The sequence below is a fragment of the Talpa europaea genome, assembly GCF_964194135.1.
Source record: "Talpa europaea genome assembly, chromosome: 15".
Lineage (NCBI taxonomy): Eukaryota > Metazoa > Chordata > Mammalia > Eulipotyphla > Talpidae > Talpa > Talpa europaea.
Window position 1 is genome coordinate 18,930,181 of NC_140083.1, and position 25,299 is coordinate 18,955,479.

Genomic DNA, 25,299 nt, shown 5'->3' on the forward strand with positions numbered 1-25,299 from the left:
AAAAGAATATCACTAAGTGTGAGGTAGGATTATAAAGCAGTGGGGCTTATTTACAAGCCTTGTAGGAAAATTGGTTTCATTATGGAGATACACATGTTGAACACAGGCAGTGGACATTGTTTTCCTCCTGACACTATACTTACAGACCATCTAGCTTGTACAGATTACAATAGCATTACCTTCACCAGCACCTCTGGCAAATCTGAGTGGATAGTAGTACACAGTAGATCTGGATATTAGCATATATACTACTCAAGAAATTCCTCATAGTTCATATATTTTTGCAGTCATTATTCCTCATAATGAGGATTTTCCTAGCGCCAATTATCATATTCTGGAATTCCTTTAAAATGTGTATTTCCTCTAGCTCATCACTAAGTAAGTGTTACACAAGTTTAAATGAAATACCTTGATCTCTAATGTCTAAAAGGGTACACCACGTGCTTTAGGTCCCTAAATTTCAGAGGATTCTGCAGGCAATGTAAATAAAGGTATTTTCTTCGTTTCTTGATTTTTGGTGAAGCAAGAGATTGCTGCTGCTATTTGTGCCATCCATGCTTTCTGTTTAAGAGAGGGGGAGAGAATGTTAAGCAAACAATTTCTCACGTATTTGGATTAATATTTTCCATAGTATTTATAGATGTGCTCTTTAAAACTGAAAACTAATGCAGCATTTGCATACATTCCCCATTTTTTTAACTCTTAATATATCATAAATATCTCTAATCATATATGAAAATGAAAATGCATTAGAAGAGTATGGTGTGCAAGTTGGATAAACAGTCATGAGTAATCAAGGAACTGTAAGAGTCAATGATGACAAATTAGAAAAATGAGCATGGAGAATATAAATGGTTTGAGTTGAATTTCTACTCTATGGTAATTCTTAACCAGTGGTATAATTTGAAAAACAGACTGAGGAAGGTGACTGAAGAAATTGAATCCTTAAGAATAGGGCAACATTGCATTTATTGTCTGGCCACGTTGTTGCTATGATGAAAGACAAATGTGAAAACTTCTAAGAGAAATCAGTGCCAGGTGGCTTCTCTACCACCCATGGCTGTATAAATAGTGGCATATTTTCAAAGGTTGAAGAGCAGGCTCGACATGGCTCATTATAGTAGCCTCTCACTTAAGTATGACATCATATTATTTGCATGGTGGCACCTAGGACGTTGATTGGAACATCTTAAAAGTCAATCATGCAATCCAAAGTAGTTCTTGCCCATTTCTTACAGAAACTGCAGAACTCAGAGGAGGCTCTTGAGCTTCTGCTGCAGGAGAAAATGTAGGGGACTGTACCTACTCCGTGTGTGAGACATTCTTCCACTCAGGTTTCTGCACATGGTAAGGACTGGATCCCTCCCTCCTCTCTTCCCAACTCTCCCCTTCCCAAAAGAGGGAACTATGCAAAGCTTTCCATTCACCATTACTTAAGAGGCAGGGATGAAGTTTTTTAATGTCAGTTCTGAAGAATGAAAGGCTTATAAAATCAGAATACATACTTTAATGTTTTCCGTTTGGGCTTGTAATAAGAATGCTGCTATACACTGTCGATATCTGTTTTCATGTTGTATAAGGAAAGCATTTTTCAGTCCAAAGACTAGAAAAAAATTACAGAGACAAACAAAAACCAACTTTGTCATTTAACATGAAATCTGAACAATTTCTTAATACAAAAACCTGGATATTTTTTAGTGAAGTTGGAAGGTTTATGTATATTACAAGGAAAAAAAAAATCTTACTCCCAAACCCAGACTGCAGTATTCTGTCCAAATAGGATCACTGAAGGATGAAAACTCTTAGCTAAGACTTTTGGAGCTTGATGCAATGCAATCATGGTTTAAGTGATGGAAAATAGGCTCTTCAGAGTAGAAACTTAGCATATTAGTTGGGCTTTGTGTAAAATATAGATAACAAAATACTGAAAACAAAGTAATTATTGCTTTTTCTCTAAAAATAAAATTTATTTTTGAATGTAAGGGGAAGTCATATCAAAACAGGAATTATAAACCAGTAAAGATAAGATGTGGCAAAAATACAAAACCACCTGAATGCTTTAAGCAGGCCAAGAAAAGCCAAAAAGTTGACTCACATAAATAAAAAAATTCACCAAATTATGTGAAATATGTAGCAAATCAAAATGTAAAGAAATGTTGGCAGAGTTTCTCTGCTTGCAAAAGAAAGTCTATTCTGTCACTTTGTAGCTGGTCTCTATATAGCAGAAGTTTCTAAAGTGGAGTTTCTTCCTTGAATTATTAATACAACATAGGAAATAAAATTCTGCAGCCTATAGATTCTTTCTACTGTTGATTTTATGTTTAGGAGCAAACAAGCAAAAATAAACCAGGGTAGTCTCCTCACCATATCAAATACTTCAGAGAGGAGAAGAATGGCAACTTGTATTCTTGGCTTATCATTGAGTTGATGCTTGTCCACTCTCATTATTTCTGTTCTTTGAAGTTTATGGGTTTAACTCAAGACTCATTGAGGCAGGCTGGGCCTCATTTTGAGAATCAAAGTGTATGTGAGACTTTTATTTTGTTAACTGCAATGATTATTCCAACATCACAGGTTATATTCTTAACAGTCCTTCGACCTCATAATTTCTAAATTCTATAACAAATAACATCTGTTAAGGTCATGAAGTTCTGTCCAGATTCTCTGGAGTAAAAGGACTTAAACCAATTAAAAAATGACTTTGTGGGGGGGAAACTCTGCTTGTGTTTGTTTTACTCCCTGATTTTTTTTTTATAAATAAATTCCCTGTAGCAAGTGAGGCTTAAAAAATCAGGCTGTTGTTCTTGGCTGGGGTTTGGAATCCCTTTTCCTGAAAAATTGTTAACTCTTGTTTTCAGTTATTCAGGCATCTTTCATTGACTTGGTTTATAATATGAATCAAAGGATGTTACAGCTAAAAGGAAGTATTAGTAAGGAGATAATAAATGGTCAGGAGCAGCTCTAAAATAATTAACATGGTAATAATTGACACCATTTATGGAACACTATGTACTGAACACTGTACAATGATTTTCTTTTTCACCCTTTGCTCTTTGTCACACTGTAGCTAGTCTGCCTCATCCTTTGCATCTGAACAGTCAAAATAATAGACTGGAGGAATAAGAAAAATACAAAAACCCAGAAAGGAGATGGTAGTGACACATCAGAAGGTGATCAATATGCTAGAAATATAGTTTGCAAAGCACTTTTATTTAAAAGCATAGAAGGGAATATAAGAGAAAAACATGCGTCTCCCAAGGTAATGCACTGACATCAGATTTCCCATGAGTCCTTATCACTGGCAGGGCTGTGCTAACCTGAGGCCACAGCCCAAGCTGCTTCCACTCTTCCCCATGCATGTTCTGACAGCTTCCTCCACTCAAGTCCACTTACTGCATCAGTGTCATTTCACCATGACCTCCGAAGTGAGAGGAGAAATTCCTGGCCTAGGATGCCCTCTGCATGACATTTCTCTTCATGAAAAGATAAACTAAACAAAGGAAGTGATTTCTAGCCTTATATGGGAAGCCTCACTGTGTCTACCTGATGCCATCCGCAGAGCCAGGGGAGCTCTCACTGAAGGGTGCACTCATAGGCAAACGTTTTACACCCCCAAGGTGCCCCTTTTGTAGGTTTGCTCTAGAAAAGCTCTCTTGACTTATGCAGACTTTGCCTATATGGGCCTTGCCTGGTCCAGTCAAAGTAGATACAAAGAAGCCTACGGCTTGTCCAGGTCACTTCTGGGTGCAGTTTTCCTGTTGGTGGAGACTTTCTGCCTCCATTCATGAGTTAACATATATAAAACCTTTAAATAGACAATGTGAATACATAACATAACTAACTATTTGCTGTTGTTCATGTTTGTTTCTTCATGTATTCACTGAGGGTCATGCAACTGTGATAGGGCCATCCCTGCCCGTCACTGGAGCTCTGGACTTGGCTGCTGGGTTGTGAGTTGAAGGCAGCGGGAAGTGCACCCTCTCTTCCTGCTCCTCTGATGGGGCAGGAAGGCAATTCCCTGAGGCCTCGCTTCTGAAGGCCTCCTGTGAGCCCATACCTCAGGCAGAAGGGCCATCTGCTTCCTCCTGCACGCTGCTGCCACCCACCCAGAATGTCCTTCCAGTCCCTCAGAGCCCCGGACATTCCTGACAGAGGACTGACTGACACTTCAGTTCCCAGAGAGCAAGACTTTGTGTCTCCAGGACACTCAGAGTGCCTGTATCTCAGGGAACACTTAGGAAATACTTGAATAGAAGAATGAAATGAAAGCTATTTCTGCCCTCTGCATGTGATAAATACATAAAACAGAATTTATATATTTATATATGTAATATGTATATTTCTGGCATATATCTTTCTATAGAGTGTAGTAAAACATCTTAGGCCTGAACAGCACATCTGATGTGCCTGTGCTTGAACAGTAGCAGCAGTACTACTTCTAATAACTGTTCATTATTTTATCTCATTCTTGTGACAGCCCAGTGAGATACTATTATCCCTATTTTAGCAAGAGGAATCGTTGCTTAGAAAATTTGTTGCTTAGAAAATTTAAGTGTGTCGCTTATGCACATAGTAAGCGGCAGAGCTGATCACCCAGTCGCTGGAAGCCAAGTTGAACACTCTCTTTGTAACTAATTGGTAGAATGAGTAATATACAGACACAAAGGAACCCAGTATTGCTCTTTATGAAGATGTAAATTGGATTCATGTCCTGTTAACAAAAAAAGCCAACATCAAACTGTGAAATGACAAACAGATAACCTGAATGATGGAAGTGGACACATACCTGACACGTGGAGGGGATCAATACTTCTGACCAGCACTCTGTCCAGAGGGATGGGCTGATCGAGCACTGTGCATGAACCGCCCTCTTTTATTATTGTTTGCAACTCAGGAGTAAGTGAAGGGCATATTAAACCAGGGTCTGAGCCTCCAGGTTTCTGAAATTAAAGGGGACAATAAGGCAGTAAATAGAAAATCAGTGTTGGTGTGCATCCCTGAAGTATGTTAAAGTATGTACACACTTGAAGCAAATTGATTTCTAGAAATAATTGGTTAAAATCCATCCTACTATTCTTTATGGATTGATTTATTTTTTGTTGCAGTAATACCGATTTACAACATGGTATGATTTAGACATATAGTTTCACACCTCTCCAGATGGAGGCTGCCATCCATTCTTTATGGATTTTGAAAAGCATTTCCTCTAAGTACATCATGATTTATAGTGCTTCTGATTCTCAGGTTTAAATATCTGACTAAATAATGGTGATGTCCATAATAGGAAACATTTTAATCACCATCATATCAATGGGAAGTTCTTCATTTCTAGTATCTCTCTAAATACAGAAAGGGGAGCCTCATTTTAGCCAGCTTAGTCCATTGGATCTAATATTAACTAAGTAGATAATTTAGTAATTTGTACATATATTAAAATTGCTTGAAATATATAGGATGCTGGGGGTTTTTTTTACACAAGAGTGCGAAAGAATGTGATTTGCATGACCTATATTGTGCATTTAATAGCAAAGTGAAACTAAAATTGGAAAATATCTTGATTCTAAGTATTTTGTATTTTACAATGAAGTTGTGAAGCATGAAAGCAGAATATTACCCTATATATAGTTGATATAAGCTGCCATTAATTCATATATTTTATTTGAGCCATTATTTGATGTTAGATAGGCTGTGCTAAGCATCAAGGTTTTTGAAGGGGCTGGAGATTTTTTCAGGCTTGACTTGTTCAGACATTTTAGTCTGGATAGCTTTAAATAGGAAGTCACACAAATCTCAAAAATGGTGACTCAGTATTCTGCAGTACCTACTCCTTTCTCAATCACCAATCAATTATTCACAGATTGACTAATGGGAACTTCAAGATCCTTAAATTATTTAGCTCAACTAACCAACATGCCATATAGAAGCTTCAATTATTACAAGATAGGTGATACCCAGTCTCAGGATCTCATATCTGTGGAAGGCTAGTGAAGAAGTGAATGGAATGAAACAGCATTAGGTATGTCTGCTGGCTTAAGACACATTGCAGCCCTTCCTTCCACCCCTAAGGGCAGGTATCCAACAGCCTTGGAGGTGACCGCCTTCCTGAGACCACTCACACACACCATTTAGGAGACAGAGGGGGAAAAGAGGAGAGATTAGATACAAAGTCTTTAGTGGACATGAGACCCAAGGCCATTGGGTGGTAATAACAGTAATGGAAGCCATGCCACTCAGGTCATGGGAAAACTCCCTCTTCTCAGAGGGATTTGGTGGCTTTAGCCTCTAAGTGACTTATTTTGTCTGGGACAGCAGTTGTACGTTTGTTTGGGTTGTGCAGTTTTATAGATAGGTAGGCACTGAGAGTCTGGGGCTCCCTCCATCCCGGCCTTCGAATCATTTCTCATATGGGGCATGGATACTGCCTGGGCATGTGGTCATAGACAGTTTAGAGAGGATCCTTACCAGGGCAGCTTTTGTGACAGTGGACAATTTGAGAGAGAAAAGGACCGATGCACACAGATTATTTTGGTTTTGTTTATTTCGGCAGGTCAGGCTTAAAGCCCTGTGGCTTCTGGAAGATACCTTGAAAACACAGACTAAGTTATTCTGAAAATCCTCCCTTCCTTTGATATCCTTAAGGACTGTCTTGCCCTTGTGGTTTCTCTGTGCAGAAAGAGATGACTAAGAGCCATCATTTCATTATGTCTACATTTTCAGAGGTGACATACAAGTTGATGTTAAAAATCTTTAACATTTTTAACAACCTATTTGGAATATTTCTAAACTTATTTAGAAATAGCAGCATGTTACCTTCTTGTTGCGCTTGGTTTTTGTAACTAAAAGGAAATCATCAAAGAGGAACAGATAAACATCTAGGAATCTTGTGTTTTCTGAGGAAAGAAAGAAGGTGAAATTGGAACTGGCAAGAGTAAGCAGAAATTATTATTATTATTATTATTATTATTTTTGAAATCATTTTTTAAGCCAAAGAGTTCCTAGACTTTATTCTCAGCAAGGATAAGTATTCTAGCTACCGTTCACTGAGGGCCAAGTTTTCCACTGAGCAGTCAATATTGGCCACCAACTATGCATCAGTGATTAAGTTATAATCTCTGTCTTCAAGTAGTTTTAATTCTGGTGAAAACAGACACACAATAAACTTGTAAACAACCTGTAAAATGGATAAATTCAGGAACTGACTGTTACAAGGTAAGTATGGCAATATGAAAGAAAATGACTCCAAAGGACAAATGTGAGCACAAAGTCCTTTCCCATGTATTGCTGCAGGCATTTGAAGGTATCACAGTCCAGTAAAATAACTAGTACCAAATAATTTCATTAGACTTAACTAATCATCACTGTGAAATGGAAATTCTGCTTAGTAAGTGTTCCACAACCACATCCGAGACTTACACATTTTTGCAACTCTAAACTAGGCCTTTATTTTTTTCTCAGAGTCTGGATGATAGTGTCTCATTCCTCTGTTAGAGGATGGGGCAGCATTGCTAACGAAATACAGTTTTGCAGCAATGTAAACAACACGTATTCTTTAGGTGCTTCAGCTGTTTGACCATTATATTTGTCTATTAGACAAATATTTTCTAGTTAGAAATACCAGTTTTTGGGGTGCCTCCCTGGTGGTGCAAGGGGTTAAGACTCAGCACTGTGAAGCTATCAGCAGCCACTGCAGCATGAGTTCGATCCCTGGCCAGGGAGCTACCCACGTGGCGCAGCAGACCTCTCCTGTCTCTCCTGCTGCTCCCCTCAGCTGGGTATTTCAGAAGATTCACCTGTTCTGCTCCCCACTCTGTCTCTGGTGAATCCTCTCACACACACACACACACCCCCAACACCTCTGGCCTGCAACCCAGCTCTTGTACATATAAATAAATCTTTTTTAAAAAAAGAAAGACCAATCTTTGGGGAGAGATGCATTAGTGAAGGGTATGCCAACATGAAATATAATATATAATGGGAAATTGGTTATGCTCCAAAAATTATGAAGACTTGCATATTTTGGGAATGAGAAAGTATACTTATTTGGTTCCAATACCAGTTTTTAAGGTTGGAAGAAATTTTGAAATACAACATATTAGTGTTAAGTATCATTGTCATCCATCAACAACATTTACAGAAGAGATTAGGGAATTTAAACAATTTTCTTAATGATTATTATTGGTGCTGGATCCCTGATTCTCAATCCAAAGCTTTTTCTATTCAATATGATGTCTCGCTTCTTGTAACACTGTACCCTATCCCATCTCTCTGCCAATTCTAAGTCAGAGTCCCCGTGACTTCGATTTGTTTTGATATTATTATGTGGTGCTTCCATCTGATGGAATTTGACTAGCACCATGTGCAAGTGCCTGATGTTAGTGACACTTACATTGGGTCATCCACACTCTACCACATTCCAGTCTACTAGAAATATTTTCTGGAAAATGGGTTTGAACTGTAAAGAGACATTCTTTTGTGAGTCTCCCACCTGTGCTTCATTCCAAGAACCCTGATTCTACATGACGTGTGAATGCACATCTGACAAGACTGTTCATGGAGAGAAGGTCCTTGTCTTCTTCATCTGAAACTGGTGGCTGAAACCGAAGACTGTTACTGGTGGTGCCCCCTGGAAGGGGGTGCTGATGACAGTGGATAACCCCAGGGAAAATGCAAACAAATTATTGCATTTGGGGTGGAGACTCTGATAAGAAATATAAGCAACTGCAGCAGCAGCCCCCAGCATGCAGTGTTCGGGATTCAGCGATCGACTATTCAGCTTTTGGGATTTCAGGATTTTCAGATTATCAGCGATTTTTGCCCCTACCATACTAATCTTCCAGAAGGCTGTTGTGGGCCTTTGAAGGACATGGAGAGGCCTCTGGTAGCCAATCTCAGAGAGGAAAAGTTCAGAGGTTTTGCAAGCAGCTGAGCGACTGAAACTGTTCCCAGTTTTGCTACTGTTAACAGCCAGCAAGGAAGGTGAAGACCTGCAGCTGGTGCCTCGCTGAGCTGGTGAGTGTAGCTGTTTGTCGGTCGTTTGGCTGCTGCAGCTGCTGTTTTGCATGTCACTTGTCTGGTGCTGTGCTGGGGCATCTTGGCAGCTCTGGTGAGCATCTCCTATTGTGTCTCCTGCTGTCTTCACTAGTTGAAACCCGCCTATAGTCTGGCTGCCACATGCTCCAGGTTGACAGTGGCAGAAAAATGCCATCTTGAGAGAGCGACCTGCATCCTCAGTGGTGGGAGATGCCATCTTGGATGTGTTTGTGTTTAGGACTTTGAAACACTGGACACTGCTTCAGGTGAGGTAAACAGCCATTTTTGGCCTCAGCAACTCTTTCTTTTCCCCTTTTTTTGTTAAAGAAATCCCAATATTGTTCTCTGAACCTGAGTAGTCTTGCAATTGTACAAATGGGTGAAGAACTCAGATGGTGTCCCAGTAAACTATTTGGGCAGTGTCACTGGCCATTTTTAGTGCCCTGGCTGCCCTGTATCACTATCACATCCAGCTTCCACAGGGTCTCTCATCCTTTTCACTCCTGAACTCTAAAACTGACTCCCTCACCTTCTTCTTTTGCCACCCTCAGTGTTATCAACCAACCTTTCAAGCACATACATGAGAACACTTGATGCCATCTTCAACTCATTTCTTCTTCATCCATTTTATCAGTCACAGAGCCCTCCTGTTTTCCCTTTGAAACAGCTCTCACATTAATCCTTTTCCTTCCATCCCTGTCTAACACTTTAGGATATGTCAGTGTATCTCATAAGCTGGGGAGTTGGTAGATAGAGGGTAGGAGTGAATGAATCGAAATCTTGCTAATTCCAGGTGAGGTGATATTAGAGGGAAAGACACAATACCAGGCTGTATTTTCCTTCATCACTTTGGTTTCACTTTGTTACAATCTATCATTATTTTGAAATCGTAAATGACATCAAATAAAAATTTTGTTATCTTTCCAAATGAAAGTGGGAGGAGGGTAGTCTATAGTTTAAGAGTGGTTGAGAAACAGGCCAAGCTCTTCCCCCTGCCAGGTGAGGAGGTTGCTGTCATGGCCCGAGATCACACAGTGGAACAGGCAGGGCCAGAAGTGTCCCTGGCAGCCAGTCTCCTGACCATATTGCTAGAGCCTGTCCTCTCAGGGGCTTCTGCCTCCAAGCCTCTCCTCCTGCTGTGCTCTTCATGCAGGATGCTCTGCCTCCTGGCCTTCCACTGACCTCCATCCACCCTTTCTAGCCTCCCAAGTCCATCTCCAGTCCTGGGGGCTGTGTCTGAACTTATACTGCAATTCTGCTCACTGGCAGGGCCTCTCAACTACAGGGAAGGGCTCAGACAGAAGCATGTTCTATCCTTAACAGATGCTTCCTAGGACCACATGTGTCACGTGAACATGTTCCCTATATGGCTGCTCGGCTCGTTGAGGAGTAACATGATGATAATAGCTACCATTGTGTGTCCACTATACTCTAGACCTTGAGTTAACTATCGATGTATGTCATTTAATTTTAACAACAACTTAGGTCATAGATATAATTACCCATTTACAGAGAGAAAATGGAGCGCAGTACAAGTTACAGTGTGAATTATTTTACCAGGCATAATTTTTTAACTCCAAGCTCTTTGATTTACATCTTTTGGTGCTTTGCTTATAGGCAAATACAGTATCTTCCACCCATCAACTGGCAGCAATTGGACAGCTTTACAGAGCAGTAAAGCTATTGGTTCTATTACTATTATTAATATTGAGGTAACTTTAACTTACAGTACTGTACATGATTTAGGAGTACAAGTTTACACCTCTTCAAGTGTATGTTATCACACACATATGCCCACCACCCAAGTGACAATGACCTCATCACCATTCAGTGGAGCCACTCCCCCACCCGTTGGCTGCCACCCTCAGCACCCAAGATGTTGAATTTTTAAAAGAAGCAGTTATTTACCTGCGAGAGTTAATTTTCCCTCATAGAGAAGGTGTCTGTTGGTTGGTGACAAGATATTTTCTGCCGTGTGTTCTTTAAAAATGTGTTTCAGGCCCTTTCAAAACAGGGTTGAAAATCAAAGAGATGTTCTTAGTCATTTGAACAGAACATGTTCCAGGAGCTGGGCTAATACACACCGTCTAGAAAGTGTGTGACATCGTGAGTAGGTGGACCCGGGAGTGAGGAAGGATAGGAGAACTTCTCAGAGGCAACCCCCTGAGGATGCACGGGGATGTCAGCCTCCCACACAAAATGCCACATTTCTTCAAGGTTTTACTTCTTGCTTATAAAAATAGATTAATTATTCAAGTGGGCAGCTGATGTACCATAGGGCTGATGTATTTCCACCTGAACACCAAAGATTTAGAAAGGGGCAGAATTGTACCTCTGGGATGAAAAACCTTTTATCTCTGTCCCAAAGTGGAGGCCACACTATAATCTCTTGTAGATGTCTACATTTTTGGAAATTGTCAAGCCACTTCACCTTTCCTTCAAGATCCCCTGAAAGACAAGATACACCAAAAACATATTTAGATGCATGTGACATTACAGCATAAATTTTAACCAAGATCTACAGAAATCATTTAGAGACATTGATTGCCTGGGAGCCAAACCATGCTCTTAGGTTCATTTAACATATTGCTTGCTGTTTAAATGTCTTAGAAAAACTCACTCATTTGAAGTCAGCCTTTTGCAGAGAAAAATGAAGCTTAAATTACTCAGTAAATTGTAAATGTATGGTGCATTTTTTATTTCAATAACATTAATAAAGTCCTTGATAGCCTTATTTTTTACACCACGCAGCTTATAATTAGAGGAAGGGGAAAAAAAAAGCATATGAATGAGGATAAATGTATCTTTTTGTCCTAATCATAAGGGCTTCATGAAAGGGCTTCGTGGTGAGGATGATTATTTCTTTCTGGTAGGGACACTTTTTCTCTTTTGAAGACTTGCATTAATCTTCCATTATTTTTAATAGCATATTGCTATGGAGATTTTGAAGTGATTTTTGGAAACAAGACGGGCAAGTCATTGATGCAGAAGATCACACAGTTAGTGGAATCCTTGAGGACCTATCATCGCTAATTCCATAGACTTAAAAGCAGGCCACAGGAATCTCTGCCTCAAAATGAAAAATCCATATTTTACTGAGAAATCTCCAAAAGAGAAGCTGTTATCATCCTTATCTGCGTATCAAAATAATAATAATCTTCAAAATTACTTTTTCAGTTAATTTTTTAAAAAGCATGTCTTTTTAAATTGAATTTTTCTCTAACTCACTTGATAAACATAATTCCAATTCCTTGGGTCCTTTTAAAATTTGAACCAGGGGGCCTCCCTGGTGACACTAGGGGTTGGACACCGCATTATGGAGCAGTCTGCAGCCTCTGCACCTTGAGTTCGATCCCTGGCCAGCCAGGGAGCAGCCCACATGGTGCAGCAGACCTCTCCTGTCTCGCCCGCTGCTCCCCTCAACAGTGTGTTTCGGTCAGTCTGCCTGTTCTGTTCCCTGCTCTCTCTCTGGTGAATCCTCTCACCCCCCTCATCTGTGGCCTGTGCCCCAGCTCTTGTACGCATAAATAAATCAATCTTTAAAAAAAATAAAATAAAATTTGAACCAGGGCCACCCTGGTGGCGCACAGGTTAAAGACAGTGCTATCAAGCTATCACTGGCCATTGCAGCACGAGTTCAATCCTGGCCAGCCAGGGAGCAACCCACATGGCACAGCAGACCTCTCCTATCTCGCCTGCTACGCCCCCTCAGCAGTGTATTTCACTAGATCTGCCTGTTCTGCTCCCCACTCTGTCTCGGGTGAATCCTTTCACCCCCACACCTCTGGCTTATACCCCAGTTCTTGTATGCATAAATAAATCTTTAAAAAAAAATTTGAACCAAAAAATGACAAAGAGGAAAGAAACTCCCAGTTGAACGGTCATTTTACTTTTAAGCTTGTGAAAGAAAAAAGATAGATTTCTGTACAGTTGGCCATCATCAATTTGGATTGTCCTCTTTGATACTTCCCCAGGAAATCTTGGTTTACAGGCATAGATCATGTCTTCTGTATTTGAATTTAGTTATATAGAACTCCATAAATCAACTTCAGTCATCATAGGGCTTGCTCTGCACCCAATCTCAAATTTTGGTTCTAAAGATGTTGGCATTATTTTTAGATTGGCCCTGGATTTCAGTGACCTAAAAAAAATGATGAATGGTAATTTATCCTCCGGAAGGGCTTCCCGTGGTGTTTACTCCCACTTGCTTTGTGTGTGGGTTCAGTATGGATGTTAAAACAAAGTGCCTTCAATCATCTGGGAAGTAGGACTTTTCCTGCCTGAACTCACTTCTGAAAGCCTTCAAGACAGAGCCATGTCCTGAGTAAACTTAGTGCTAAGGTCTCAAGGGTTTGCCAGGATGTGACTGGAGCCCATTGTTTTGGGTGTTTGATTTACAATGCGCACAAACGCGAATCCACGTTTCCAAGAGCCATGACCTCAAGTCAATGGAATGACCTTCTAGAATGGAAGCCCAGATGGTTCCCAGGAGCTATACTCCTCCCCACCCCCCCAACTCTTTGATTAAGCTTGGCCTGAGCTCTGCATTATTCATCCCAGGGACTTACGAATTGACTTTTCCACCTTGTCCTTGAGGGAGTAGATCATGATTTTCTCCGTGGAATCTGTACTCCTTTTCCAGATATTCTTCAGCAACAAGGGGTATCGAGTCAACCGGTGTAAAGGGGCCACTAATAGCTCAGGCAGGTGAAGCCGTTTGCACTGTTCATTTTGTTCACACCACTGGGGAAGTCAAAAGCAGACATATCAGAACATCCTTTGGCCACTCAAATGCTGAGAAGTTGGATTATGAGAAGCCCTCAGTGATTTTACTGTTATCAATCACATGATGCACCTGTGACCTTGCTGAGAAAAGTCATAAACCACAGATTAGACTTTGATTTTGAAAGCTTTATATTAAAAGACCTTTTCCACTTTCCCACATGCAGCCAGAGCGTGGTGGGTGGAGCACTATGATGCAGGTTTCAGGGCTTGTTGAGATCCCTTTCCCTTCTCTATACTCAGATGCCTTTCTGTAAAATGGCGGAAGGTACTAAATGACCTCTAAGTTCTCATCCACCTCAAAATAATTGTGATTCTTATTGGGGGTTGGAAGGGATAGAGAAGGAAGCAGGGACAAAGGTGTGGAAAGGCTAGAAGTGGTAATGAGTGGAAGGGAGAGGTGTGGAGAAGCCATAGTCGGTGGTCTTGATGGCAGCAGCCTCTCCATTGGAGTGTCTGGGGAGCTCCAGTAACTGAGATCTCAGCACCAACTGGTATAAGGTAAATGTGGAAACACCCGGTATCAATCAGACAAGAAGCACAGTGCTAAACAATTTAGACCAAGATCTAGGCAGGGATTTTGGAAGGTTTTAATAAAATATCAGAGGACCTTAGAAGAGAGAAAAAGATAACTAACCATTCTAAAAGTAGCTAGAAGTTTTTCATTCCTCTGTCTATTTGCTTCACTTTTCAGGTCCATTAGGGTAGAAATGAACATCTTTCAGGAGAGGTCAGACATCAAAGGATTTTTCATGCATGGGTCTAGATCAGTGGAAGAGGCTTTGGTTTTATAAAAAAAAATAGTAAATGTTTTTAGGGGAACAGTGAAAAGAATTCAAAGTTTCAAATAAAAAAAGACATTCTCCTTATACATCTGTCTTGGTGGGATAAAACCTTGGGCTGGGACAACATTCTTAGACTCTTGGGAATTTCCTGAAGCCCACTACACCTCATGTGTGAAATGTAGATAACAAGAGTGACTAACTCATCAGGTTGGCAAGAGGTTTTAAGGAGGAGAATGAGTGTTGGCTTCAGACAGGTCTGAATTCCAATCCTGCCTCTTTTGGAAAGTTGCCTGATTTGTGTAAGCCGCTGACAAAGTGGAAAACTTCAGATCTCACAAGATGAGCGTGCAGACAAAGAGACAGCAGGTTTTGAGTACGCAGTACAGAGCAGGCTGTCAGGAGCAAGGGCTGGAGAACCCTTATAATCTGTGGGCCATTTTCTGCCAAAACCTCTCTTTGACTCTCATTTCAGGAAGCTAACCATTCCCTGACAATGGAAACTAGCACTGAGGAGGTGAACATAGTTCTGATGTGAAAGCATTGTTTTTTTTTTTTTTTAAAGATTCATCTATTTATGCATACAAGAACTGTGTTACAGGCCAGAGGTGTGGGGGGTAGGAGGATTCACCAGAGACAGAGTGGGGAACAGAACAGGCAGATTGACTGAAATACACTGTTGAGGGGAGCAGCAGGCGAGTCAGGAGAGGTCTGCTGCACCGTGTGGGTAGCACCCTGGCCGGGGTTCGAACTCGAGTTGCAGTGGCTGAGGACAGCTTCATAGGTGTGTCTCAACCCCTTGTGCCACCAGACAGGCCCTGGGTTTTGTTTTTTTGCCCTAAAACTTTTATCTATGTTCTTCCCTTTCCACCTATTGATTATGTGACCTTGCAAAAGTCACTTAACCTCTCTGAGGCTCTGGGACACATGTGACCAATGTTATCAACCTCATAGGTTTGTGCTGAGAATAGATGTTTGAGAGAGTTCCTAGTAAAGCATTGTGCATGATAAACATCTCATCTGTTATCTTTACAACATTTCATTCTCTACTCCTTCTCCCTAAATACCTTTGGATTGATCTGTCTGTGTATGTACGAGTATCACCTTGTATACAAATATAGACGACCCTTCTATATTACAGTTGATATGGGATTTTCCCATTGTTTGAAAATGGTGGCTAAGCTTTGTCAAAGTCATCAAGCCCTACCTTGGAAGAGAGTAAAATGGATCTGGATTCTCCCCAGTTTGGAGGCCAGGCTAGGAGTCTAGTCTATCTTTTCAAAGAAAACTTCAGCAACATGATTATTCATATATTTGGAAATCTAATGAGCTTTCCAGCTTTAGTTTGAGTCAAGAAAACACCAAAAGGTGAAGTTATAAAAATAGGACTAAGGCTCTTTCCCAAGATCATTCATCCTTTCTCATCCACACCACACCCAGGTTTCCTGGCACATTTGGGCCAGGACACAAGTAGGTTGATTCACAGCTGAGTTGCTGGGAACTCTGACAGCCCTTCCTCCCGCACCTCTGAGCTGATGCCCTTGTAGGGACTTCTTGCAGATGCAGAAACAGCTGGTTTTCTGGAAAGGTTGGGTCATTTTCTCTGGATTTTACTTAAGGGTTCAGGCAAATATTGAAAAGTTACAGTTTAGACTAGGGAAATGTCAAAGGAGGACTTGAAGGAGTTAGGAAACTCAAGGCAGTAATTTGCAGGTTTGCTTATTAGCAAATGCTGAGGGCACCTTGCAAGAATTTTCTAAGACTTTGAGATCCGCAGTCACCACGTTGTTCAATGCCACGGATGCCATTTTACATTATAATCTATGATATACTCTAGGAAGTGCCATTCAATGTAAATGGTGCTCCTCACTTGTGTGCAATAGAGTTTGCTAGGATCAAGTTCTTTAAGAGCCAAACTTCTAGTTACAAATAGAGCTTTGTTTCTTATTCTGGTTTTCTCCTTACCACATACTAATTTCTTCCACAAACAGACCAACGACAAATAAAAGATTTTCAAGCTCCAGCTATAGTTTTAAGAGGGATAGTAGGTGATATATATCCAGATGTGCACCATTTAAAATTCCTCAGTGGACAATGCATGATGTATTTAGGAGGAAAGCATATTTGTATTTAAAATGGACTCATGATAATTTATATTTCTCCTTTCTTATTTAATTTGGGTATAAATTTTCTAGTAGCGTTTCTCCTGTTATCCAAAAGTAGAACATTCCTATGAAGTCTTTCCTAAATGGAAATGGGTATAAAGAAGCAATTACCATTAATTTGCATGAAAAATTTCCGACCCCCAAACTAACCTATTACATCATACTAATAGATGGTAAAAGCAGGAATGATGAGATAAGTTCACAGCCTGTATAAAGTAACTCTTAGGGAAGATTAGCTCAGGGTGTTCCCTGCTTCTAGAACAGCTGCTGCAAAACACGTAATGAAAGCTATTTTCACTTAAATTGTCCGATTTGGATTTCTCTGGTTAATGAAAATAGATATTAGCATAGATCTTTTATAAAGGTGAATGGTATAATATGACTTTTGAAAAGCAGAGAATTACATGCTCCTGCTATACCCAAAGAATCCCAGGAAAGACATAAAAGAAAATGATACTTCACTTTTAAATAAATTCCAAAGTCATCTCTCTGCCTCAGGCTCTCCAGATAAAAGACAGCAGCTGAGTAATTCAGGCAGTAGGTCTGGTGGCTCTGACAGAGGCTCCCTCGGAAATACTGCAAGGGGATAGCAAGGGGAAAAATCAACAGAAGTGCAGAGAAAACTGACCCTAGAAAGGCTTCCCTTTCCTCTTGATTTTATCATTAACCAGAAATGGGAAAATTGGAGAATCTAATATTATCAAGTATGAGCTATGGATCAATAGAAACAGATAATCTTCACAATAAATATTCTTTTTAAAAAATATGGTGGGCCTCCCTGATGGCGCAAAGGGTTGAGCGCAGCACTGTGAGGCAATCTGTGGTCTCTGCAGCTCGAGTTCGATCCCCGGCTGGCCAGGGAGCAACCCACATGGCGCAGCAGACCTCTCCTGACTCGCCCACTGCTCCCCTCAGCAGTATACTTTGGTCAACCTGCTGGTTCTCTTCCCCACTCTGTCACTGGTGAATCCTCTCACACCCCCGCATCTCTGGCCTGTACCCCAGCTCTTGTATGAATAAATAAATAAATTAAAAAAAAATAAAAAATATGGCATTTTATCAGATAGTATCACTTATATATGGAATATAGATAAATGGTTTTTTGGCTTTTTTTAAGCATACTTATTTAATTTAATTTTTTTTATATTCCCCATATAATTGCACCCCCCTTATTTTGACCCTAATCCCTCCTTTCCCCGCCTCCTCCCCCCATAGTGTGTCTCTGGTTCATTGTTTGTTGATTTTGATTTTTTCTTTCTTATAGTTATTCCTGGTCCCTTATTTAGGTTTTCTAGATTCCGGCTATGAGTGAGACCATCCGGTATTTTTCTTTTTCTTTCTGGCTTATTTTGCTGAGCATGATCCCTTCCAGCGCCATCCATGTTGCTGCAAGTTGCATGTGTTTATCTTTTTTTGATTGCTGAGTAATGGAATATAGATAAATGAAACCAAACTAATAACAAATCCTAGAAATCTCAGCACAAAATGGGCCCAGTGGATGATCGTGGAGGACTGTGGGTGCCTTGGTTATGGGTATGGTGTGGTAACATACACCTGATCCTGTATTTACAGTGCAATAAGCCAATGTTACCGCAATTAAAAAAAAAAAGTAGTATTTTAACAATAAAAATAATAACCCCTTGAGTTAACCCCTCAATAAATCACCTTCCCCATACTTAAAAATAACTCAATTTAGGACATCTTGATTTAATTCATCCTTTACTTCTGTATATACTTTGTTGAGGTCCATATTTCCTGCATAAAGCCTAGTGACAAGTATTGCTCTTGATTTCTGAACTCATGTTGGTTGTTGTTAAGTCTGTGTTGGTGGTGGAGAAAGAGGACTCAGCCTAAGAAGCCACTAAAGGAAGTAACAATTGTCAAGGAAAATGAAAACCAAAAAAACTATTTCATTATAGGATCTCAGAGGATGAAATACTATGGGGAGAAATGTCAAATTTTGACATTTATCATTAAAATAATTTGGAAAGTGTTGTGTTTATTTCTGAGGGTTGGTGATATTGCCGATAATAGGGGAGAAAGGAGGACTTGGAGGTAAAGGGAGGATCCTCTTACAGGCTCCAAGACTATGAGAGGCTCATTACTAGGAGGCAAGTTTTTTTTTTTTAATTTTCTTTATTTTTTAATTAATTAACATATATTTTACATCATTGTTCATTTTTGTATAATGTTTGCTTTCTCCTCTCAGGTGTAGTTCCCATAAAATACCCACCATTAATTCACCTGTGCACCATCACCATTGTTTTGAGGAGGCAATTTGAAGTCCATAAATGGTCAGGTTTAGAAACCCAGTTCACCAACCTATTAGCTATGTGACGTTGGTCAAATTCTTTAACATCTTCAAGTCTGTTTCTTTTTCCTTGTCTTGCTCAGATGGCTCCCAAGTAAATACCATGGACCCCAACTTCCAATTGGTGAGCCTCTTGTGAGATGGTGTGGTCAACTATTACTGCTCATCTGTGTCCCCTTCCTCAGGAGGAGGAGATGTACTCTCTCCATTGAAGGTAAGCTTGGCCATGTGACTTTTTTTGCCTTGTAAAATATTAATGGACATGCCATGTATTGCTTCAGGCAGAAACTTAGAGTCAATGGGGGCTTTGGTCTGGTCGCTCATGTCTTTGCCAGGGCAACTGGAAATGTTCTAGATGGTGACTGCTCCCTCGACATGGGTCCCCCAAGTGAGGACAGTGACAAAGTGGAAGCAAAGAGCATTAATGAGACATGAACCATACCACTGAGTCTTGGGGATTATTTGTTATTATGGCAAAACTGAATCTAATCTGACTAGAATTTTTTCAATTTAGGAAAAGTCTTTATAACTCACATTTGTGCACTTGAACCAGTATGTAACTTTCTTATGTGGATTATATTAGGGACCTTTAATAAAGTCTGTCCATATCCCATGCTTTAGTAGGGTACAAGTGCACTTACGCTATGGTCTGAATGCTTGTGTTCCCTCAACTCCCCCAGATTCATGTGTTAGTCTTAACCTTCAATATGATGGTATTAGGAGGTGGGATCTTTGGCAGGTGATTAGGTCAGGAGGTTAATGCTCTTCTCAGAGGCTCAGAGAGCTCTTGGGCTTCTTCCACCATGTGAGAGGCATGTGTTTGTGACCCAGGAGAGGACAGTCACCTGATCTTGGAATCCACCTTTCAGAGATGTGAGAAATACAATATAAGCCACCCAGCCTGTGGTAATTTATTATAACAGTCTGAGAAGACAAAGACAATTTATGTGTTTTGACGAAAAGTTGGTATTTCTCCAGACTGTTTACCAAGAACTAAAAAAAAAAAAATTCTGACTCTATAGGAATAGGAGAGCTTGAGATTTTTACTAATTCCCAAATTTTTATATTCTTTCTCATGTTTTTCAGTTTTACTTATTCAAATCTGCTTTCAGTGTTCACTGGATCTCTCTATTACTTTGTTACTCATTTCTTGCTTGTTTTACCTGTTCAACATTTCTCCTTTTTAACTCTTCCAAGCATCTTTTCCCCTAGAAGAATTTCCTGTCTGTAAGCACTTCCCCATCCCCCTACTCTGAAAACTTTCCTTTATAATATCTATGTTTCTTTTTACCCTGGTGTTTATCTCAGTTTGATTATTAATTATTGGTGTCATTATTGGATTAATTGTTCCCCTACTAGACTGAAAACTGCCCAAGAGCAGGGGATACATCTAATTTTGCACCTATTGTGCACAGGATGTCAACTCCACATCCTACATTTAGCAAGTGCTCAGTACATCCCACTCTGTTTTTCAGAATGGAATCTAAGATTTCAAATCTTGCTAAATGAGAATAGACAGGGACTGGATTAAAAGGTTCAAGGTAAAAAAGAGCGGAGGAGGTTCAAATATCCAGCGAACAAATAAAGCACAGTTATCAAATCGGGGCTGCAGGTTTTCCTCTTTTCTCCTCCTTCCATACACAGAAGTTTTATTAAGAATATTGATGGATTTGAAGGGTTGTTTTGTTCCTTTCTGAGAGACTGACACTTTTGTTAGAAGAATAGCTGAACCGTGTAATTAGCCTACACAAACTATTGCCATGAATATTGCTTTAAATGGAAGTCATTTAAAAAACAGACTTGGAAATGACTTTTCCATGTGTGCAGGTTTTTGTGTTAATAAAACCCACACAAGACGTGACAATGGGAAAACAGAATCTGCAAGTTATTTTTGAAAATGTTGACTGGGGGAGAAAGGGATGGTTCCTTTGTGGGTGGGTGCTGGTGGAACTTTCCCAGGAACAATAACAAAAAACAAAGAAACAAGTAGATATGAACAACAATCCCGGGAGGTGGGTGAATTTATGGGCACAAAGGATTTTACCTTTGCAAGCACAGAAATGAAATCCATTGGCGGTGAAGTCTCAGAAGCATCAACATAGTCCTTGATGATGCTGAAAAGGCTGTTCACGAAACCAGAGCTTGTCTAGGACCAGAGAGAAAGAAAATGAGAGTAGACACACATACAGGGGTAAGGATAAAAATTTGATGAGCTTCAACTATCATTGTCACAAATCTTTTTCATTTTAAATTAATCTCCTGGCAAAATTTGAAGATTCGTTTTCCTGCAGTCTCCAGTATGTATTTTTCTATATGTTTTCTTACGAATAACATCTTTTTAGTCTCTCTCCTCTCTCCTTTTTTTAGAGGAAAGATTTTATTTATTTATAATATATGTAAGAAAATATATTTGAGAATAAACACTCAGGAAGATATGGAGTTCATAGGGATAGATGTACTTTCTGAAATAGGGAAAAATAAAAAAAAGTTACTAAAGACTGGTTGATATTTGTAATGGATTGAAAAGATGTCAATGGACATTTAAATTTACTTTTTATTAACCCAAACAAACCCCTGACCACAAGAGTATAGCGGGCTAGAACATGGGATAAACCATATCCCAATATGGAATATAAGACATGGGACTAGACCAAGCATGGATTTTCATGATTTTCTGGTGAATTTTAACATACAACTGCTGGCATCCTCTTATTTTGGTTTACCTGACTTAACTCTTCCAGGTTTGCAAAAAGCCTCCATAAATCCACATCCAGGAGATACTCATGAGCTTGTAGATATTTTAGTGTATTCATGAAGATCTTTAAAAAAAAATGTACATTACTTTATGGATTGAAACATGCCTTTTCCTAGAACATTTAACACAGACTTCCCAAGTATAACTTTACAGAACAATTTAGAAGTCAGTGTTTCCAGGGTTTAAGGATTTTACTAAATGCCAACAATGACATTTGTGCTCCATAGAACATAGGCGCAGTGCCCGCTTCTGTCCGAAGTTGCTGTTATTACCCAGATGACCCCTATCCACATTCCTATTGAACATCATCTGTTCAAATGGGCTTTTTCCACCTCGCGGTGCCAAAGAAGACTCCAAGTCTCCCTTCTTGCCAATAGCAAGAACTGCCTAACCTCAGACCTGAACAACATGCATGCTGAGTTCTCGTTAATTCCTTCTGCAAAAGACCCAACTATGTTTTATTTTCAGGGAGTTAAATCAATTGTCTATTTTAGAGTTCTTCTGTAAGAAGGATGTTAGCCAGCCAACCATACCAACTCCCATTTCCATGTAAAAAGAGAGTTACTATCTGATAACTGGTGAGGGGTTTAGATTTGGATAAAAGCATTAAGTACTAATGAAATCATTGAGGAAGACTTAATATCCTTATGTGATAGGATGTTTTCAAACAGTAGCAGGACTACCTTACAGCCAGACAAAAAAGAAGAACTGCAACCATTACAGATGCCCTGGTCTATAAACTACAGAGAGGTCAATTTATTGTACTAGGAAGACATTGTATAAATATGATAAAGCATTCAAAGGGACCTGTTATTTAAGAATTCTCGGTATGAAAAGAAGGATGTTAGACAGTCAGCCTTTATCATTTCCCATTTCCATGTGAATTATACAGTGAGTGATTCTTGAACTTGCATTAAAATCACCTGGCTCATCTCTTGATAAGCCAGAGATTGCTGAGCCCCATCACAGAGTCTCCGATTAGCGGGCCTCTGATGGATCAGGGAACACGCATTCTAATCATGTGATTTGGATACTGTTGGTCTAAGGCCCACACTTTGAGAACCACTGATGCAGTTTGTCCTAAAATCTATACGGTACTGGTTGTCTAGAAATCTGTCAATATCCAAGCTTTTAAAAATACAACTGTAAGAAATAGAAATCATTACTATAGGTAAATTCAGATCATTTAGAAGAAATAGTCTTCTTGTTATAAGACTTTTTGTTCTACAGAAATTTTGGTCATTAAAAATATATTAGGTCCTCCAGTATGTTTATTTTACTATATGATTTACAAAATTCCTTATAAGCAACCCTGGAAAATTCATATTGGTTGTATAGAGGGAATTATATAGATACTCTAAATATATCACGACATTAGAAAATAAACTCAAACTTCTCTCTTTCAAAACAGAAAATGCTAGTTTGAAAACCTTATGCAGTTTACAGTGGGATAAAATATGTGTTTATTACATCAGGGCAGGTGGTTAGTGCTCTGCAATAACCATTTTTCGTTACCACCCAGTTTCCAAGTTCCCCTCCCTGCCCCTCCTCTGCTGCTTGTCACTGTCAAAAAGCTAATAAGCAGAGACAGAATTGACTCTATAAGCACTTTTTATTTTTCAGATCGCTGGCTATTGATCTGAGAGAATGGAGGGCTTAGCACCCGACCTCTCATGGCCATTGGTCTGAGAGAATGGAAAGATTGTTCTGCCATCTCATCCTCAGCTGGCCTTTGTATAATGAGTGAAACCAAACCAGCCATTCATCTTCCTTCATAAATGACTTGTGGCTTCTTTTGCCCTGCAATGGGACAGTTGAGTGGAGGCAATAAAGACCACACAGACTGCGAAGCCTAAAGTACTTACCATCTTTACAGATAACTACCAACCCCTGGCTTTAGGAAATGGAGGACTAGACTTTCCTAAGCTCACATGGCAAATCCAGCACTTGAGCTTCAATCTCCCATCACAATGCTTTTGCCTGTGTTAGAAAAGCCAAGATGTGGAGGCAATCTTGAGAACAAAGTGGCCCATCCTCCATGTGATCTTGGAAAGAAGTTGTGCTCTTCTCCTACCTTCTCCTGTAGACGGTCCCTAAGGAACTCTCTGCTCAGAGCCTCACCAGGTCAAGGCCACAGCACCGGACAACCACAGGGGCACCATTTAAATGGCAGATATCATGCACGCACCAGGTAACCTAACTCCACCATGCTACAAGCAGATGGTTGCTCAGAAATTGGTAGCCCTATTTGTGAGGGAGCAAGAGCTCCAAAGAGGGAACTGACTAAAGAGGGAATGGGCTGCCTTGAGGGGGGTCGTGTGCTCCCTGGCTCGATCAGTGTGTGAGCACAGTATGGGAATAAGGCAGAAAGGATTCAGGCATCAGAGATGGAGCTGGACAGTTAACTTAGAAGATCTTGTCCAATCCTGAGAGGCTGTGTTTAAAAGAATGAAGAGCCAGATAGCAGATAAACAAAAATACAAAAGAAATACAATGCTTTTATGATCTCCTCAAAGAAGGGACTCCCCATACCCAACTTTCATTTTCTCAGCACAGAAGAGGAAAACAGTTGCCCAAAGGACCAAATTAAAATTCTCCATGTAACTCTCCTGCACTGTTGGTGGGAGTGCAAACTGGTTCAACCACTATGGAGAGCTGTGTGGAGATTTCTGGACCTACTAAACATGGAGCTTCCATATGATCCAGCAATTCCACTCCTAGGTATTTACCCAAAGGACACAGAAACATCAATTCCAAAGAGCACCTGCACCCCTATGTTTATAGCAGCACAATTTACAATAGCTAAGCTTTGGAAACAGCCCAGATGCCCAGAAACAGATGACTGGATCAAGAAGATGTGGTACATATACACCATGGAATATTACTCAGCATTCAAAAAAGATAAACACATGCAATTTGCAGCAACATGGATGGCGCTGGAAGGGATCATGCTCAGCGGAATAAGCCAGAAAGAAAAAGAAAAATATCGGATGGTCTCACTCATAGCAGGAATCTAGAAAACTTAAATAAGGGACTAGGAAAATGAATAACTATAAGAAAGTAAAAATCAAAATCAACAAACAACTATGAACCAGAGACACTCTATGGGGGGTAGGGGCAGGGAGGGTAGGGATTGGGGTCAAAATAAGGGGGTTGCAATTGTATGGGGAATATAAAAATAAAATTTATTTTAAAAAAATAAAATAAAATTCTCCATGTACTATAAATGTTAAACCCAGCATTACCACTTTAAGAACCAATAAATGGTCCAGGAAGTAAGTGCATTCGCTGGTGAAGAGCTCCCACATGGCCTCCTGCTGCTTCCTCAAGTCTAGCTGATCAGTGGGAAGATTTTGATGTATTTCCATGACTTCATTCCAGGTCTTATCCTTCACATGGGAGAAAACAGAGAACAAAACATTTCCATTTACTTTGACTTGCTGTGAAACAGCAGGAACAAGCAATCCCCCAAGT

The 25,299-nt window shown here is 40.0% G+C and overlaps 1 protein-coding gene across 1 annotated transcript in view; it reads right to left on the reverse strand.

Moving 5' to 3' along the window:
- Nucleotides 1–453: 453 nt before the first annotated feature.
- PLEKHG7 (pleckstrin homology and RhoGEF domain containing G7) overlaps nt 454–25,299 on the reverse strand; it is a gene marked incomplete at both ends in the record, with an annotated part of 38,988 nt that continues 14,142 nt past the window's right edge. The window contains 11 exons of the mRNA XM_084255966.1: nt 454–561; nt 1,506–1,603; nt 4,787–4,940; nt 6,811–6,890; nt 10,939–11,032; nt 11,363–11,478; nt 13,599–13,773; nt 17,222–17,335; nt 21,115–21,216; nt 21,794–21,889; nt 25,071–25,214. Coding sequence (XP_084112092.1) covers nt 454–561; nt 1,506–1,603; nt 4,787–4,940; nt 6,811–6,890; nt 10,939–11,032; nt 11,363–11,478; nt 13,599–13,773; nt 17,222–17,335; nt 21,115–21,216; nt 21,794–21,889; nt 25,071–25,214 — 1,281 coding nt within the window. The remainder of the gene's footprint in view (nt 562–1,505; nt 1,604–4,786; nt 4,941–6,810; nt 6,891–10,938; nt 11,033–11,362; nt 11,479–13,598; nt 13,774–17,221; nt 17,336–21,114; nt 21,217–21,793; nt 21,890–25,070; nt 25,215–25,299) is intronic.